The following is a 19,089-nucleotide window of genomic DNA, read 5'->3' as shown; positions in this document are numbered from 1 at the left end:
ACATGTAAATTAAAATTTATCTTTGTCAACTAATGACCAAAATATAGTGTCCTTTGTTAATTATTAACATTAAAAAAAAATAAAAGTAACATCATCATGTAATCATAATTACATAGATTTGCAACTATTTTAAAATATGCTTACTATTAAGATTGCAAAGTAGATGGTTGTAGATGTGAAACAGTGAATGCAGAACTTGCTGTTCTAACATAAGGTTCATAACTGTGGTCTTGCCCTTCACCACCAACTGGCATAATTTGACATGTTCTGATATGAAATGGAAAACGTTTATTAGCCATAGATGGTCTAGTGATATATAAAAATACTATGTGTCCCATGAGAACAATCCATAATGAACATCCCTTAGCAAAACTTTCTCGTACCCATTCATCTACTAATAAAGTGATACAGAGTACCTATAAAATTATAAACATTTTTTATATCTTGTAACATGTTTTTTACAAATATTTTGTTATATGACATTTTATGTTATTATAAATTCATTTAATCACATGCACATTATATACCGTTAATGGATGACATAAAAACCATGTTGATCCCAATGAAAATAATAAACTATAGAAATGAAGTTTTGTTGACATTTTTCTAACAGTCTTAAAACAGCGAAGAGAAAATATAATCCATGCAATCAATTTTAATATTATTAATCCGTAGCCTGGTGGTGATTCATAAATATATAATACTAATCCAGGGTCAAAAACATTTGATTGATAAATATACAGTGAAAATTGACAAAATGAAACTAGACAAATAAAACATATAAGCCATCGTGTTTGTTTAGGAGTTAAAACACTTTTAGTCACTGTAAAACCAAGTGCTAATAATAACATGAGTGCAGTGTATAAGATATCTGAGCAAGCTTCTAAAAGTTGGCCTAACAAAGAAGCATTTTTTGATGGTATGCCTCTTAAACCAATATTTATGTAGCTATAAATCTCAAATAGTATTCCTACTAATTGACAAAGTAGTGAGGCCATAAATATTTTATAAGACACATGTAGTAGTCTTCGTGCTTTTAATTGCATAGCTATATAAAAACTTAATACTACAAGTATTACGTAAATGAAAGCAATTGTTATTAGTTCTGGCAAAATATCTGAAATGAAAATAAATTTCATTAAATAGTATCAAGCTTCTTTTGGTCAAGATAATGTTACTTGCAGAATTCGTCTGCTGAAAAGTGTTCTTTCCAAAAATGTCCATGTGGCGCATTTGTTAGTGACATCCAATACGAAACATTTAATCCAATTTTTGAAGAACAGTCTGCAAGTGCAATAAACCACCATCTTGGACGAGACGATCGAAATCTTCGATAACTAGAACATCGTACTATTGCGTCTTTTTCTTTGACACACCCTGATTGTTCAGATGTTAATACAGATAACGGTATTATTTGTCCAATTCCGTCCCAAAGTATAGATTCTTTCTCAATGCATGTCTTATTTGAAGGATAAACGCTTAGCCATTGATCGGGCGCATCATAGTACAACAATATTTTTAAATCTTTTTCGCTGCCTTCTAATTCGAATTCATACCGAAATGTGCCTTGTTCCGTTAGAAAGCAAAATCTTGCTAAAAACGCCCAATTCTAAAAAAAAAGTGGCAATTTTACTTTCTAATAAGACAGACTGAAAGTAATATTTGAAACTGTGAAAAGAATTATAAAATATAATTGTTAGTTAATGATTTGAAGTGGTATATGTAAATGGTAATAAAACTATACAATATAAAATTATATAATAATGTAGTAATAATTTAAATTTTACATGTTTATTGCTATTTTTATTTAATTTAGATTAAATATCGTTGTAATTAATATATTAAGAACAATATGTATTTTAAGAAAATGTACATTCTTAGTAATATTAATTTTACAAATTATCGTTTTTAATTAAATATTAATATTATTATATTAAAATAGACTTAAAAGATCGAAAAAGATAGTACTTCACGTGTTACAAGATGTCCTTGAAGAATTTTAGACTCTGAATATGTTAATAAAAATCGAAATATTATAAAAAAGAATGGTAACATGTTAAACATAGTTGACACACGAGCGAACAATTTTCCTGAACTGAAATTATATCTACATATCTGTAACATGTTACCTGCTACCTGCTGTTTTTCTTAGGATCAATATTTCTCTACTATTTAGAACTACTTGTATGCATTTCAATTAATGTATTGATTTATATTGTAATATAAATATTTCAAATAAAATTGGAAATAAAATATTAAAAGAAAAAAGACTGATAAACAAAGACATGAGTTTTATATGTTTTAGTAATAATTTTAAGTATTAAGATTGTTTTTATTATATTAGTACATACTTTTTATGACCTTCACATTTTTTTCAGTAATATAACAGTGAAATTTAATAACATAATGTGTGTAATATCTATCTATATATATACATGCACATAGTGGATAAATATTAAACATTTATAATTTTATTCAACATTTAAATTACGTTATGAGGATTAACATTTTTGTGAGAGACAATATAGATAAAAAGATTAAAATTTATTTAAATTTATCGAAATATATGTAAAATTTAAATATAACAAGTAAAGAATACTATGATAATTAATATTTTATTAGATACAAGTCTATTTTTTAACATTTTCAATATCAATATTTTACTTTCAGATAAATTATGTGAGGGCTATTATTAGTAAGGTATATTGCACGATGTCAATGAAAATTATTTATTAAATATAGCAAATACATATTTGATTAATTTCATGATTTGGTTATATTTTGAACGATGTCGCGAATGTAGTTCATACACGTGAAAAATAAAAGTAAACAAGTATTTCGTGTTTTATACATGATGATAATATATATTAATTATAAGAAAATTTTTACTATTTTCGTAAATTGTTTGTAACATTTTATTTTGTATATCATAAAAAATTAAAATATTTGATGTAAAAAGCACTATTAGATTTGATTACTAATTCCGATAGAGGTTATAAATAACAAAATAATCATGAAAGATAGAAACGAAAGTCTTAAGGCTTTTAAAAGTAAATATACAATGTTTTGTAAGATGCCATAATCTATTTAGTTTTCTGGGAAAATTTATGCCTAATTACTTAATTTGTAGCATTATGGATCCAATTTGATAAAGAAGCTATTGATAAGCACCAACTATTTTTCAAAGAACATTTGATTAGAAATCAAGAACCTAAACATCCCAAAGGAAGGACATTGTTTATATTAAATATCCCTCCTTATGTTACATCTACAGTGTTACAAAATATATTTGGTAATCTATGTGGAACTGTTTCCAATGTTTACTTTACAACTCCCAAAGGATTCAAAACAGCCTATATAGTTTTTAAAAAAGAATCTGATTTAGAAAAAGCATTAGAAATTTCTGATAAACATGTAATAATATTAAGTAGCGAAAATAATGATTATGAAACAGGATTGTCAAGTAAGTTATAAAATTTATACATAGATTTTGTTTCTTTACCTAATTTGCTCTAATAAATTGAATAGAATGGCGTAAGGAATATAATCATTCAGTAATTAGTGAGAAAAGTATGAAGATAGAAATAGAAGCTTATATGCAAGATTATGACAAAAGAATTGCTGAGAAAATAGCAAAAGAAAAAGCTATGGAGGAAGAAGCAAAAGGGAATGATGGCTGGGTAACTGTAACAGGACGAAAGAAAAGAGGACAATTTGCGCTATCTAGGAAAGAATCTACTATTAATAAAGTACAACACAAAGAAGAGCAGAAAAATAAGAAAAAACAATTGCTTAACTTTTATACTTTCCAAATTCGTGAGAGTAAAAAACAAAGTAAGTCATATTATATTAAGATAAGTGTAAGATTTTGTTACCTAGAATCTTATTACATTTTTATTTACAGATTTGGCAGAGTTAAGAAGAAAATTTGAATTAGATAAAAAGAGATTACAAGATCTAAAATCTAAAAGGACATTTAAACCATTTTAACTTTACATGTGTAGTAAAATATGAAGTTTAAGTGATTGGTATCTTAATTAGGAACATGCAGATTAATTATATCAAAATAAAATAGATATTTATTATATCATAAAAGTTTGTTAACATTTACAATTATGATTTTGTCATATATATTGTATATTGTACTTAAGTTTATATACATTTCCATAATACAAAAGGTATTTATAACAGAAATTCAGTGAAGCAATTAAGCAGCTTTGGATGCATATGTTTGTAATGTCCATTCAATTAAAAAGTGTTGATATGATAAAGGTTGTAACAAAGCTAATAACTCCTCTGTAAAAAGAAAAAAATAAAGAAATTGAGTCTTAATAAAAAGTTGATTTTATAGTAAAGAATTATGATACATACGTTTGTTACCATAAATGCAGTTTGCAGACATAGCTGCACTAACAGCTTGAGCTAGTCGTTCCATAGCTAATGTTGAATTAATGTTTGTTTGAGACTGTAAATTAGAAGTTAAAGTTCGAGTCGTAGCGGCAAAATGTTGCGCGGATATAGCGTGTTTATTATTTCCACTGTTTTTTAATCGTAATACTGAGTCCATAAGTAGTTGATGAATTTTAGAATATAATTTCCTCTGTTCTTCCGAATATTCTGCATTTTCTGTGGTATTTGTACGTATAGGTGATAAAATGCACCACCTGACAAAGTTAAAATTATATATATAGTTTATATTTAATTCTATAACAAAAGTTTTCTTTATGTTACCTGAATAAACCTGCTATTGGTGTTATTGGTGTCATTGGAATGCCACCAGTTGGTAAAGCAGGATTATCCATCAAAGGAGTCAATAAAAGACTTGGATTTTCATCTATCCATTCTCCAACCAATCTGAGAAGTTCCGTAGGTGGATCTTTATCTTCATAAACCTCACCTATTGCTGTCAGTAAGTTGGCAGTGAAATGTGATGCTAGAACGGGAAGCTGCTTCAACTTGTCAATAGATTTTGGAGTAAGGACAAAATAGTCATTAAGTACATGCCTTGCTAATCCTACACTCTGTGGTGAAGTAGAGCCCAACTGTTGCATCCAAATTCCAGTTGCATTCAAGACTGCTTTATTTTGTGTAGCAATAGCCAAAGATACTAAATTACCTAAGATTTTATATCTGGGGCTATCTGCAGGAAAAAGGGATAGAAAAACTGCATTGCGTACAGCAGTACTTCCTCCTGGACTTTGGAAAAAATCGCTCAAAACTTCTATTAATTGTAACTCTTGTATTGCTATTGTCATGTTGCGCTTTTTTCGTCTTTCTATTTCTCCAAATACAAATTCTGATATTAAATCCAGTTGTAAATTCATTTGCTTCCCAGGTCTGCCACATAATATTTCTGTAAGAAATAGCAATGCAATTAAAATATGTTAAGAAGTATTATTAAGTTTAGTTGTTAACCTATTATAAACAATATCTTACCGATTCTGCATAATGCCTCTCTAGCACAGTAAGGAAAATCTAATTTTCGTAAATTTTGTTTTATATCATTCCCGGCCATTAATGCACATGTGCCCTTATAACGTATAAAAACATTTAAAAAGCAAATTATTAATCTTCGTTACAATTAACAAGCACCTGAACGAAACATTGTATACATTTTTCAAAGCGATAATCCGCATTTTCATGAACGCGATATGTTTTTGGTAAGTAACGAAAAATGCATATTGATTGGTACTTTGATTTAGCCTGTAATTGAAATTTCTGTTACTAAATACCAATAAACGTATAGTTACACCTACTGGTGATAAACGCGCGAAAAAGAAAAATATTTCACCAACTTATTTTATGTGGATATACCTATTTTCTTTACCTGATTGTGATAAATTAAATAAGTTATGAATGAAAATATTACTAAGCATACTTTTTTTATACTTAAATACAGGTATTGTAACTTTATTTACTTACAATTAATGTATATTGAATAGATAAAGTAATTTGTAATATTTTAAATTAAATCGTGCAACAAGTTCTACATAACATTATATATTAACTTTTATGTATTAAAATCTGTTATTCAAATGTTTTAAAATGTGTATAATATTAAGAATAGCTTTTTCTATTATAACGAAGATATAAGAAAATTATGACATGAGAAAAATTGAATTTTTTTTACAATTATTTTCAAAAAATTAAAAAATACGTAATATATATTTTATGTAAGTTCTCCATTTATTTATTAGAGATTTATATAAATAATTCATTTATTTCACATTTTGGTAAATATGTATTGCAAATATTTCCTTCTGAATTGCAAGGAATATCTTGTGCTTCGTGTTCGCGTTGGAATCGGACTTTCAATGCGTAGCGCCACCTTTGAGTAGGTTGCGAACCACATTGTTAGTCAAAACAATCGCCGAATTCAAGATCTATTTTTAGGCGGCATGTACTAAGCTACAGTACTTTACCATTTTTCGTGTGCATCGAAAAAAAGAATAGATAGTTCTGGTGCTTCGTGTAGTTGTCTTTCGATTTCGGAAAGGTTCAACGACCTCACGGTAATTGTGACAAGAGAGCGACCGGCCATGTTTATATCGTGGTGAATTTTGAGCTAGCGGCACGTAATCTACAAGTAATTTTCCACGTGTACTTGCTCGATACTCGTGTCGTGTACCGTACGTCCAGCACGGTGTCTAAGGCCTTTGCGAGATGGAGTCTAGCGAAAGGGGTGAGTAAATGTGCATACAAATAAATTCACGACAATATTGAGCCTCTGACACAAATCGCGACCTGGGGGCAATGGCAGTGTCAGGGTCGAAACGGAACTAGTTCAGTGACCGCATTCGCGGCATTTGACCGCGATATTAGCAGAGAATTTCTTTTCGGAGCTATCCCCTATTCATCTCAAACTCTCTACGAATATGGCATTTCTCTTTGGAATAGCCTTCCTGTGAAAACTGCTTTCTCGGTCAAATCTATGTCACGCATCTTACTTTTGATCTTGCCTGTACCCTCCTCTCTTGGCTCAATCTCTACGCGTGTCTTATAGATACCCGAAAACATAGACAATATAAAAAGAAGCATTTTCTTTAAATTCAACATGTTTATTTTTGAGTGTGGATGTCATAAATGATCGATTTGTTCGAATAGCCGTAGCTTGTATTTCATGCTTTTTTGACGTTTCTCTTCGAGATAGTAAAGAAAGCCATTCAATCGGATGATTACATTTTGTATTACGCAATAGTATAACGGCGTGTCTCTAACCTAGATAATCTTTCGCATATAGTGAATTGAAGCCACGGTACCGCTTGACAGAGACACGTGAGAATTATTATCGCTTGACCGAGTCCGGCATGTGTTGCAATGTGGCGACACCTGCCGACCGTTTGTGCACGTCCTACCTCAAGCTAGTGCGAATTAACCCTCTCCGTGTTTGTTGCCGTTCAACCCTTTCGTTTTGCGGCGTAACCGAACAGAATGATGTAGTGAAACAAATAAAAGTGTATTCTTTTAGAAAGCATTTTGCTATTTAGCAAACATAAAAGTGGGGTTAGCAACATTGGGTAACATTATAGTGATAAACAAATAAATGTATCCGAATAAAATACTAATTAGAGGTTAAGTTTCGAGTAGTTTCGGGAAACGTATATTCCAATAATATTACATTAATTGTAGTTTCTTTTTCCTTGTTCCATTTTTTAACACTGTGTTGATATAATGATATTAAAAAATTGTATAAGTACAACATGTGTATTACAAAAATTATATTTCACTTTGTACAGGACATTCATTGATAAAACGGGTAAGGTTAGGAAGTATATCGTTTAATTGTGTGTTAATAGGAATATGTATTTGTTTTTATTATAACTGATTTATACATGCAATTGTGACCTACATTTAAATAATGGAACAAATTATGTATTGTAGTTTTTTATAAAAATTCAACGCATAATTTATTTCTTATCGAACTTTTTTACAGTCATTTGTTATTTTTATTACTTTTTCATACAATATCTTTTGCGTAGCTAATTTTTAAAACTTAATAATGTTTTAATTCTTTTTAAAAACACTACGTTGCGAAATATCCATAATGTTTTGTCTGCTAGAGGGCAGGCGTGTACTATTGTTTTTTCCCCTCATTTTTAATCCATACTTTTTTCATCTCCCCTCCGTTTTTTATTCCTTTTGTGGGATCCTTCTCCTCTTTCTGTTAGCTCTTCCTTGTTATATAAGTCCAAGGACGAACTACATGGCTCTCCCCATCCTTGTTTCCCTTTCTTTCTCGTTCGTCTCTTTCTATTTTATCTTTGTCCGTACCGGTAACACTGCCTTTTTCTTTCCTTTTTCAACCTGTGTTCTGTTGTCTCTTCTTCTTTTTTCCTCTTTTTATTCTTCCGGCGTGTTGCATTCTCTCTCTCTCTCTCTCTTTTCCCCCTCTCCATAACGTACATTCTTCTCTATTCGTTGCTTCACTGTTGCTTTATTATATTGGCTTGCTCACGTTGTGCATCCCTTTCCTTCTTTCTCTCATTGTGTTTCGATTTGCATCGTGATTGGATTCTGGTCTTTGTTGGAATCGGTGTACTGTTAACACGCGGCCTCAGTTGAATAATTTATGAAAAACATATTGGTCAGTTTCGAAAAAAAAAAAAAAAAAAAAAAAAAAAAAAAAAAAAGGAAAAAAGGGAAAAATACGAGAAATATGGTTTTTATAGTAGGATCTTTTGTTTAATTTGTAAACATTTATTTCGAGGTCATTTGCATAGTTCATGTAAACAAAGCGTTATTCGTCTATAAAAAGAAGCGAATTTAAATGGATTTGCACTGCACACATTGACCTTGAAGTAATCCAAGGTTACCAAGCAAACGTTGCGTAATCTTTAGTGGAACCTAACATAACCTAACCTAACTTAGCCATACAAATTCAGTTTCGTTTCCTCTTCTTCGCGCATGCGCAAACTGTATCCCTAATCTAATCTGGTTTTATTCGAATCTTTATGCTCACCTATATTTATTATTCATTTTTAATAAAAATTAATCTAATCGGTGAATGAAGCAATCTTTACTCTCTTATCATTAATATTCATATAGGTTGCGTTTTATTACCAGCACTTTCTTAACTGCATTTCACACGTTTTGAGACGTTCATATGAAAAAGGTACCTAAATTAATACGGAGGAAAGAAAATTTCCTTTTTATCAACGTTAAATAAGTAAAAAAAAAACAAAACAAATTTCGATTTTTTCAGCAAATTTGACCTCGAAATTTCTCTTTATCATATTATCACGTTTTCGATCATTTTCGTTATTATTGATACGTTACGAATCATTAAGCAGGGTGTGGTGAGGAGTGGGGGTAAAAGTAACACAAGTTACGTAACTAAAACCATAACACAGAACGCAAGTCTATGGTAATTGTTGCGTTTCATTGGGATATTGTTCGTTGCAACTACATGGATGATATTGATTTGTCGTGCTTCACGCAAACTAGGAAGATGGAATCGATAGCCTTGCGCGAGATTATGTTCGTCCATTGGGTATCGTACGATTTCGCGTCCTCGGGGACAGAATCGCGCGAATTCTCCCAGTTAGAGAGAGTTGCACGACAAATTAGGATTTTGCCAAATAGTTAACGAATTTTGAGACAGAGATTTTTTTCATTTCCAATTTTCTTGGAAAAATCTTTCGGAATAATTATATTTCTAAACAGTTCTTCGATAATTTTTCTTAAACTTCCTTTCGATGATTTATTTCATTAAATTTTCCCTCCTGTCATTTATTCGTTCTCGATTCCAATTAACATAATTGTAATTATCTTCGTGCTATCATTTTTTGTAAATTAACGTTTCCGAAAAATCTCATGTTTTTAGATAAGTTCGTTCGGGGAATCGTATGTTATTTGTACCGAGGTAAAAAGCAGTCGTTATTTATAGGTTTCTATCGAGAAATTTTTAATTACCGAGAATCTCATAAATTTTAAAATTAAAACAATAAATTTTATTCCAGAATAATTGAATTTCTTGTAGCAGCGTAATATTATCTAAATGTCTCGTCGATAAACCATTTAATTAATTGTAAAAGTTTCTTGAATTTATTTAAATACTAATTAACCATATGTTCGCGGGACAATAACAGGACCCAATTAGGAAGCTCTTTTAATTAATAAACGATAGGTATCTCAAGATGTGTATCAATCGTTACGAACACGAAATTTCTACATAATCTCCATCATAAAAGCGGTTCATGTTACCACGTAATAAGACGCGAGGCACGGATAATTACAATTTATTTCACATTCAAATTTATTTGGGAACGAATGGCGTCGCATGTTATACGGGCAGAACCTCTCGCGATTAGGGTTTACTGCTAATTTGCAAGGAATTTTACAACACAGGTATTAAACATTCTTAAATACAGGACGTGTACTTACTCTATATCTATGGTAATTCGAAAAATTCTAGTTGTATTAATTATTTTGTTTATCCGTCAGTGGCCTTGTTTCGTCGAGCTATATTTTCCCTATCGTCCGGCTAACTCTTATATTTGAACCTCGTCGAATGAGTCAATTAGCAAGCTGCTCTAACATCTGCTGCAAAGAATCGTTTTCTTTTGCTTTGACTGGCAGTCCTCTTGTACAGGGAGTTGCTGAAAAAGCTGGACCCCAAATAGTCCAGTCAGTGGATTTACCATGCTTGAGCTAGGCTTGGCTATTTAGCAATTAGGTACATTACCATTCATGATCATTACTCAGAGGACTTAGATTTCTGATAGGTGATCAGTACAAATTTGATAAATTTTTATAAGGGAAAAGTTTCCGAGATATACCCCAATTTAGTATAATTCACTAAATCTTTTGAGATTCTAAATACTAGGATTATCAAATTAACACTGGAACTACCAACCCAGTCAAAATGACTGGTCCCAGAATTTTCCTTTTTGCAATCACCGAACACATACACCTTCTTTAAGAATAAAATTGGTATCAACTCATATTAAGAAAGAACTGTAATCAATATATTCACTCATATTCATCGTACCGCTGAAATTACTATAGTCTGTGCACGTTATAGTTAGGTACCCATTAAAGATCGGTAGTTCTAGTGTTAATCAAAATGGTCTGTCTCAAATATATCTTCTTCTTATAGCTACTATAAAGAGTAATTGCTTTTGGCAAAATTAATGTTAACACTTATTGAGATAAAAATGTATTTATGTACATATACCTACGTGTGTTTAGATAATCTTCTTCAAATATTCTTGTTAACGCTGAAAATATTAAATTAGTTAAAATAATTCATCTCAGAATTATCAAAAAATGTCTGACAAAATTAACATCGATTCTCAACGAGGTACAAATGTAATTATACGTATTTATTAAATACCTATTTGTTTACGTATGTAATACGTATTTAACCCTTTGCACTCGAGAGACGTCCTTCAGTCGCCATTTGATAAAATTTCGAAGCCCGATATTAATTAATATATCAAACTTTAAATAATGTAACAGTGTGCTAGGTATCGAAATTAAATAATTCTACGTGTTAATTTATTACAAAAATATCATCAGCTTTATAACAGAAAATTTTTCAACTCGTACCCTTCTTTAGCCAAAAAATCGTCGAGCGCAAAGGGTTAATTTAATACCTATTAATACGTATGTAAATATATCTATTTATTTTCACCATATAATTTTAATTATCAACTCCTATGCATATATGCTATGTTTAAATGCGTATCGGTGATCAGCAATTCTAACGTCGGAAAAGATATTCTAGAGGAAGAAAGCAAAGAAAATTCAAGTTTCTATAAAGAGATCCTAAAGTTTGTTATTTCGACCACCCTCGTTCTGTTATCGTCCCCGTAACCAATTTCGTTTTACGTTTCCCATAGAAACGAATCTCGAAAACACGGTTTGCCGCGCGATATACGATATTTGCCGGATTGTACGGGGCCGTTCATGGAAATAATCCCTGAAATTGCACGTTTCAAGGGACGTTGCAACTGCAGGATGTCCTGACCCGATACGACAAGCGAGACCGGGCTATCTAAACGGCGAACGTGCATGTCCTACGCCCACACGTTGAAATTCTATCTCGTTAATTGGCATGAAAACGTAGAACAGATCCGACGTTAGTTCGGAATTAAATGCAACGGATAGCAGAATTGCACGGTGAATCGACGAAGCCCGTGCTTCAGAAATTGACGCTATCGTTTAACTTGGAAACAATTTCGGGATCGCGTTTTCCAACCAATTCTGTGTGATCGAGTTTCGACCGACAGCGAATTTAACTCCATAGCTCTAACCTTGCGCCGAATTTAATTCGACGTTAGTTTTTGGCTATTTTATTGAATATCCTATTGGCCCTCGTATCCAGGCATATGTAGATCGCAAGTCCCAGTATCAGTTATCCGAACTTAGAGTCAAAGAACAACTCTCTCGGTTATAAACCTCGAGTACCCCGAAATCAATTTCGAGTCTTCTCATCCGATCGTTCAGCAATTCCGACAGCTCGTTCGACGATTAACGTCTGAAAAAGCAAAAGATTTTTGACCCGACCGTGTTTGCTCTCCGATACAGCCGATAAGATTATTCCACGAAGGAGCACAAATAACGATAGGTCGTCATCGATGGATAAAGAAACAGAGAGAAGAAAAGGAGAAGAAGTAACGCGGAGAAGAGTAAAAATGAAAGAAAAACGCGAGAGAAGAGAAAACGTATGAAAAGATGATGGCAACCGTGGTCGTGTTCGGGGAAGGGGCCGCCTTCCAGATAGATGGAGCCACCAGCGAGGCCTCGATCGCTCGTCTCGCGCGGATTATCCCCCCGGCGCGTTTTCGATAAATATGCACGAGCCTGTCTCACTCGCGGCTCGTTCGCGGGAAATATAAATAGACGGCTGCGAAGAGTTTATTGATCGCGATGCATCCAAGGTTTTGCAACGACGGAGCGCGATTATGTAAGCCCGCGCGTGCAATTATTGCGTTGCGTCGCGGTTCGAACGTTTCCCCGGAGGGCAAGTGCCTGTTTCCGATGGGGTGACGTTGCTTCCACGTGGATCCCTGCTCTCTCCCTTTTCCATTTTTCTCCACTCTCGCCAGCGCAGGGACCATGGGTTGATCTCACGTCGCTTTGAATGTGCAATTTTTTCGGTCAATTTTGACACCCTATTTGGGATTCCTAGCTAATTTCTGTCTGCATCCCCCCTCCACTATCTAAATCAACGATTTTCTCCAAAAATCTACTTTTTCAAAATTTTAATCCTTCATAGGGGATTCACGATATCTAATTTCTTGTAATTTCGGTATTTTTTTTCTCCGAATTTTTCGTGTTTCGATTAATAGAATATTGGGTTCTAGGACGAATCGAGATTTAATCTTAAATCTAAATTTACCACCAAAAATTATCAAAATTTATTAACCTAAATTTACCCTTGACTAATGGATAAAAAAAGAAAAGAAGAATTTTTATTTTTATTTATTTTGATTCTTGCCTATTTTGGCTGAGAATGACTTGCAGTTTATATTTTCATGATACATATTATCGAATAATTAATTATGTGTATATTAAAAGAAAAATCGCGCTGTCAAGTGTTCAAAGCGATGGCATTATCAAAAGTTTAAAAATGGTGACGGGATTAGCGTTATAGCTTTTACACATTTTTCACGTGTATCTAATTTGCATATGAAATTAGTTAATATCGATGTCGATCTCGAAGATTGAAATTAGTCATTAGTGAAGATTGTTGATTCGAGTAGAGGATCGATTAGTATTAATTATTTTTAAAATTCTCCAAACTACTGTAGAAATTATGTGAAATTAAATGGTTTTAGATTCTGCCTATGTAAATATATTAAAAAGACATAATTATTCTTGACAAAATTAATATCGACTTTTATCGCACGAGGAACATATTAAAATCCTATATAGGGATTTACTTTTATCATAGAAATTTAATTATTATTATTTATGTATCCTATATTTAATTTTCGACTTTTGAACTTTCAAACACCTCGCTATTTCTTCTCCTGAAATTAGTATTAACACGATGATAAAATAATAATATATTACACCTGTTCTCCGAATTCGTCGCAGAGAATCCTGCCTTCATCGTGTCGAAAATTTGATTGTTTTCCTCAAAGAGTTCCGATTATAGATACATGGCGATAAAATTGAGAGATACTACACGTGTTCTGTGAAACATCGTAAGGAACTTCCTGCTTGTATCTCGGTTACCTTTTAATTACCCGCCACGCGTGCAGCCAGCAAAATTCATGTCTCTAGCGTGAAAAAATGTTATCAGGCATTCGCATCTCGTGCTTTTCCGCGGCTCAACGTCGAGTTTATTAAATTCGAATACACGTTCTCCAATTATCTCTAATGAGCGTGTTAATCGCGATGAAAATGGTAAACGGTGTTTTCGATCGGTAATACACCTATTAACAGCCTCGTGCAGTTGCTATCGATCGTTGATCGAGGACAACATCGATTACCGGCTGCCCGTTCGGGACGATTAATCAGTGACACGCTTCGCGATCATGTAAAATGGCACCTTTTATGACGTTATATTCCATCGTCCATTTCCCCTCTTTTCCTTTAATTCTCTTCTTCAACCCTTTCATTATGGACCAGCGTGGGTGGGACAGAAATGGCTGTAACGGGCCATGTTAATGGCCCATGTCGGGTTGGCCATTAAATGGCATTGGATTTTCGTGCATGTTCTCTCGTTTTTATCGCGAGGCAGTGTTCTTATCCTATTAGATATAATTACACGCTAATTGGAATTATTCAGAATTGTAAAATTGTAAAATTGTAGGAAAGAAAAGTTATTTATTACTGATTATAGATGGAGAAGATATTCATTATCTGTTATTGATCACAGATAGGATATAAAACTGCGACCTCTGCTAATCTTGCTACCGCTCTCACCAATACTTCCACCACTTGAGGTATAAATAATATTAAATCAGGAATTAAGATTCAAAATTACAAGTTGTAAATATAGTTTCTTTATAAATATGTAGAAAATAAAACTGACTTAACATTTAATTAACGTTGGTTTATCTGTATTTATTTAGCTTTTTGTGCTAAAGAAATCCGTTCAAAAGAAATTACTATTATTCTATACTAAATACATCGACGTTACATTTTGGCCAATCCAGTAGACCTGAAATCGAAAATTCAGAAGGTCGTAACGAGGGTTCTTAACACTAAAACTATCATGACTGGTCAAATAACCGGTGGACGAAGAAATAAAATAAGGAAAACTTTGACACATTGAAAAATCGATTATTTTATACTAAATAAATTTAATAGACCTGAAATCAAAAATTCAGAAGATTGTAACGAGGGTCCTTAACAGTAAAGCTACCATGACTGGTCAAATAACCGGTGGACGAAGTAATAAAATAAGGAAAACTTTGGCACATTGAAAATTCGATTATATCTATATTAAAAGGAAAATCACGAAGACAAATGATCAAAGCGACAATGTTGAATGCAAAATTTTTAATTAAAAATGTAAAAAAGATCATGTGGACCTTGGTACTTAATATCAAGTAGCTCAGATGGTTCATGGCGAATCTCCCATTCTATTCTCGCGTGGCAGCAACGTTTGAAGGGTTAAATCTATCTCAGAACTTTGTCTAAACGTTTTCATTCACGTAAGTGTCTGTCGATAATCGCCTTGTACAGAACTAGACGCCATGAAACCGGTTGCTTCGCGGCTAACGATTAAGATAACTCGCGGGAATCGACCGTTTCGATCGTTCGCGTTCAAGGCCCGAGTTTCCGCGAATCCATGGAAAAACTGGAAAACCCGTGGCTTTGACTTCGATTGGTACACGCGATTCTTAACGGACGTGTTAACACGAACGTCTCCTGGGCATTTGTTCTCACGGCGTAGAGTCGACGAAGATGGTACCGATACGAACTGAAATCGCGAGTTAAGCGTCAAATTTTAAACAAATCTTTCTTAAAAACTCGCACGAAGCGAAGATTATAATCGTAAATCATGGCAAATCATTTTTATGAAATATCTCGATATTTATTTGGCACATTTATCGAGATTAATCGTTTTACTCTCGGTTCATGCAACCGATTTATGACATTTGCTCGAAAATTATGAAAATTATCACTGGCTGATCTATTTATCCATCTTCCTTTAGACTAATAATCTTCCTATTTTTCTTGAGAATCCAATGATTTTCGTAAATATTTATTCGTTACTTCTAAATATAACATATTCATATAGGTATCATAATTCATCGAAACATCCATAGATTACACAATGTTTTTGTATATACGATAACTTTCAATTGATATAATTCTGATCTGACTGTATGAGAAATTACGTAGAATACATTGTAGCTCTCGAATGATAAAAAAGAAATTATATATTATAATATACCTACTATTTCACTATCTCCTAGCTGTTCATCCTTGCTCGGTTATTCTCTTTCTACCTCTCCATACGGTATAATATACCAAAAATAACATGCCACGATATACTAAATAATAATCATCCTAAAACGCACATACATACATATGTATATTGGAAAAAAAGAAAAAAGAGAAACGAACATTTTTCGTTATCATACCACTTGTCCGTTGCTAGGAGTGAAATGATGGAACTCAAGGATGTCTCGACGTCCCTACGAACTGGCAAATAAACAAGCACGATTGATTAATCGAAATTTATGCCGCGTCGCACGCTTTCTTACCCGTCCTGATTATATGCGCCGAATGTCTCATAACGATCGCGTAAGCCGTGTATCTGTAATTACGCCCGGCCATAATGGCAGGGAACCCCGGCGAATTCGCCCGCCCTTTACGCTACCAAGCTCTCGAGGTTGCAGCTCTGGGTCCGCTTTTAGCAACCGGATTAAATATTTCAGCAAAAAGGCGGAGATAATCTTTAAGGCAAACCGAAGCGCGCAGAAGAAGCGCGGCCTTCGCGGTGTCCTCGCGTAGAAATTTTCAGATTTCAATGAAACTCGACGTGTCTCTTTCTTTTTTCTTCTCTTCTTTTCCCTTTTTCGCCTGCCGGGGTTACATCAGCGCGGTAATTTTTATCACACGGCCGGCTGCTATCGCGAGAGATAAATTTCATCGCTTCTCGCACCGCTTTCGCACGGGGAACATGACCCGTGTGGCCATTAAAGTCACCGGAACTAATGACCATCGCGACGTTTCTTAAGGGGACACGTTTGAAAAGCGGCGAACGGCGGAAAGCAATTTATAACTTTCAAACGCGTGAATGCATTCCGCCGCGCTGAAATTTAGACATTGGAACCGGTAAAGCAGATTTTTAACGAGCGGCCGAGAGGAAAACACGGATCGAAGGTAGATTGCCAGCGGAACGAGGTCATTCCTGCGACTCGCGTTTTATGAATCCTCGGTAACTGCAGTTTCGCTCTTTTTAACACTGCAACTACTAACGGGGGGAGGGGGGCGGGGAATAACTTGTTTTATTTTGGAAAAAATTTATGCTTCTGTTAGGATCGAAACGTAATTGTTTATGGTTGTTCGTCTTCCTGGTATCAATACAATTATATCCATCTGTGTATAATGTATGTAGTCATTTATTATAGGTCGGTACTTCTACTGTGAACCTTTTGAGTCCTATGCACACATATATGCGTTCGGTAAAATCGTTCACCATGGGCTATGAACATCTATCTGGGTGTTTATACAACTATTCAATTTGGGCGATGAGTTCTTACACAGCCATTGAAATTAGGCTATGGGTTCTCACACAACCATTAAATTTGAGCTATGAACGCACATATGGGTATTTGCATAAGCTTTCAATTTTTCCTAAGGGTTCTCACACAACTATTAAATTTGGGTTATGGGTTTTCACGCAACCATTAAATTTGGGCTATGGGTTTTCACGCAACCATTAAATCTGTGCTATCGGTTCTCACGTAACCATTCAACTTGGACTATGAGTTCTCACATAACCATTCAATTTGAGCTATGAACGCACATATGGGTATTTGCATAAGCTTTCAATTTTTCCTAAAGGTTTTTACACAACTATTCAATTTGGGCTATGGGTTTTCACGCAACCATTAAATTTTGGCTATGGGTTCTCACACAACCATTCAACTTGAGCTATGGGGTCTTACACAACCATTAAATTTGAGCTATGAACGGATATATGGATATTTACGTAACTTTTCAGTTTTTCCTAAGGGTTCTCACACAACTATTAAATTTGGGCTGTAGGTTCTCACATAACCATTCAACTTGGGCTATGGGTTCTCACACAACCATTAAATTTGGACTATGAACGCACATATGAGTGCATAACCTTTCAATTTTTCCTAAGGGTTCTCACACAACTATTCAATTTAGGCTATACGTTCTCACATAGCCATTCAATGTGGGCTATGAACGCATATATGGGTTCTCACACAACAATTCAATCTGAGCTATAAACGCATAAATGCAATTAATACTTAGCATACGTTTAATGTCACACAATCCAGCGTTCAAAGGGTTAAATATTCCCCTTGACCGATACTATGTGATCTGAAAACATTAAAAGATATATTTCCCAGTTCTTTTTCCTTATTTTCTCATTTCAATATTTGCAATTCCATGTTTCATAATTATCTGAAAGAATTCCAGGAAAAAGAAAGGAAATAGAGAAAAGCAATTTTAAGTAATATATCTTTTTAAATATCCTTCTTGATAGATGCTATATCTCTCAATAAATATTAAAATCCTGCAATTTTGTTCTCTCTTTTTCATTCGGATATTTGTAGTTCCGAGTTTGGTAATTATTCCGAAACGAGGATAAAATGGAATAATTTTACATGATTTATCTCGAGGAAGATCGAATAAAAATCGTCGTCGATTTTTCTGCGACACATGGCTGACCTCCACGATCATCGATCAGGCCATACCAGGAATAATATCCTGTGGAAATACACGGGAAAAATGCAAATGTCGACGTCGTGGAAGAATGTTCCGAGTTGTCCATCTTTCGCCGAATTTTTCTCCCGCGAGTCGCGTCGACTCGCATGCGTGACCAGCGCAACGCCTCGATACGTGTGCACCACGTCGAGGGAAAAAAGGAGAAAAGAAATTTCAAAGTGTACTTGAGTCACGATAAAGCTGGCGAGTTAC

The 19,089-nt window shown here is 33.6% G+C and overlaps 4 protein-coding genes across 4 annotated transcripts in view; 2 read left to right on the top strand and 2 right to left on the bottom strand.

The window, feature by feature from the left end:
* Positions 1–10: 10 nt before the first annotated feature.
* Positions 11–2,064, bottom strand: LOC108550118 (transmembrane protein 145). Its single transcript, XM_017903767.1, has 4 exons — positions 1,969–2,064; positions 1,183–1,609; positions 528–1,117; positions 11–416 (listed from the first exon to the last, which is right to left on the bottom strand). Exons 1-4 carry the CDS (start codon positions 2,062–2,064, stop codon positions 147–149), a joined length of 1,383 nt encoding a protein of 460 aa, XP_017759256.1. The 3' UTR covers positions 11–146.
* A 221-nt stretch (positions 2,065–2,285) lies between these two features.
* LOC108550101 (ribosomal RNA-processing protein 7 homolog A) lies at positions 2,286–3,990 on the top strand. The gene is made up of 5 exons (XM_017903736.1): positions 2,286–2,304; positions 2,991–3,050; positions 3,131–3,463; positions 3,529–3,834; positions 3,905–3,990. Exons 1-5 carry the CDS (start codon positions 2,286–2,288, stop codon positions 3,988–3,990), a joined length of 804 nt encoding a protein of 267 aa, XP_017759225.1.
* Positions 3,991–4,207: 217 nt separating this feature from the next.
* LOC108550105 (uncharacterized protein C7orf26 homolog) lies at positions 4,208–5,611 on the bottom strand. The gene is made up of 4 exons (XM_017903740.1): positions 5,437–5,611; positions 4,732–5,353; positions 4,372–4,664; positions 4,208–4,296 (listed from the first exon to the last, which is right to left on the bottom strand). The coding sequence occupies exons 1-4, from the start codon at positions 5,513–5,515 to the stop codon at positions 4,208–4,210; spliced, it is 1,083 nt and encodes a 360-aa protein (XP_017759229.1). The 5' UTR covers positions 5,516–5,611.
* Positions 5,612–6,614: 1,003 nt separating this feature from the next.
* The window catches only part of usp (retinoid X receptor ultraspiracle), a 90,294-nt gene continuing 77,819 nt past the window's right edge, over positions 6,615–19,089 (top strand). Inside the window, exon 1 of the mRNA XM_017903747.1 lies at positions 6,615–6,682. Coding sequence (XP_017759236.1) covers positions 6,664–6,682 — 19 coding nt within the window. The 5' untranslated portion in view covers positions 6,615–6,663. The remainder of the gene's footprint in view (positions 6,683–19,089) is intronic.

The sequence above is a fragment of the Eufriesea mexicana genome, unplaced genomic scaffold (assembly GCF_001483705.2).
Source record: "Eufriesea mexicana isolate 0111107269 unplaced genomic scaffold, ASM148370v2 scaffold2545, whole genome shotgun sequence".
Classification (NCBI taxonomy): domain Eukaryota; kingdom Metazoa; phylum Arthropoda; class Insecta; order Hymenoptera; family Apidae; genus Eufriesea; species Eufriesea mexicana.
The sequence above is the reverse complement of the archived record's forward strand: the minus strand, read 5'-3'. Positions and strand labels throughout refer to the sequence as shown.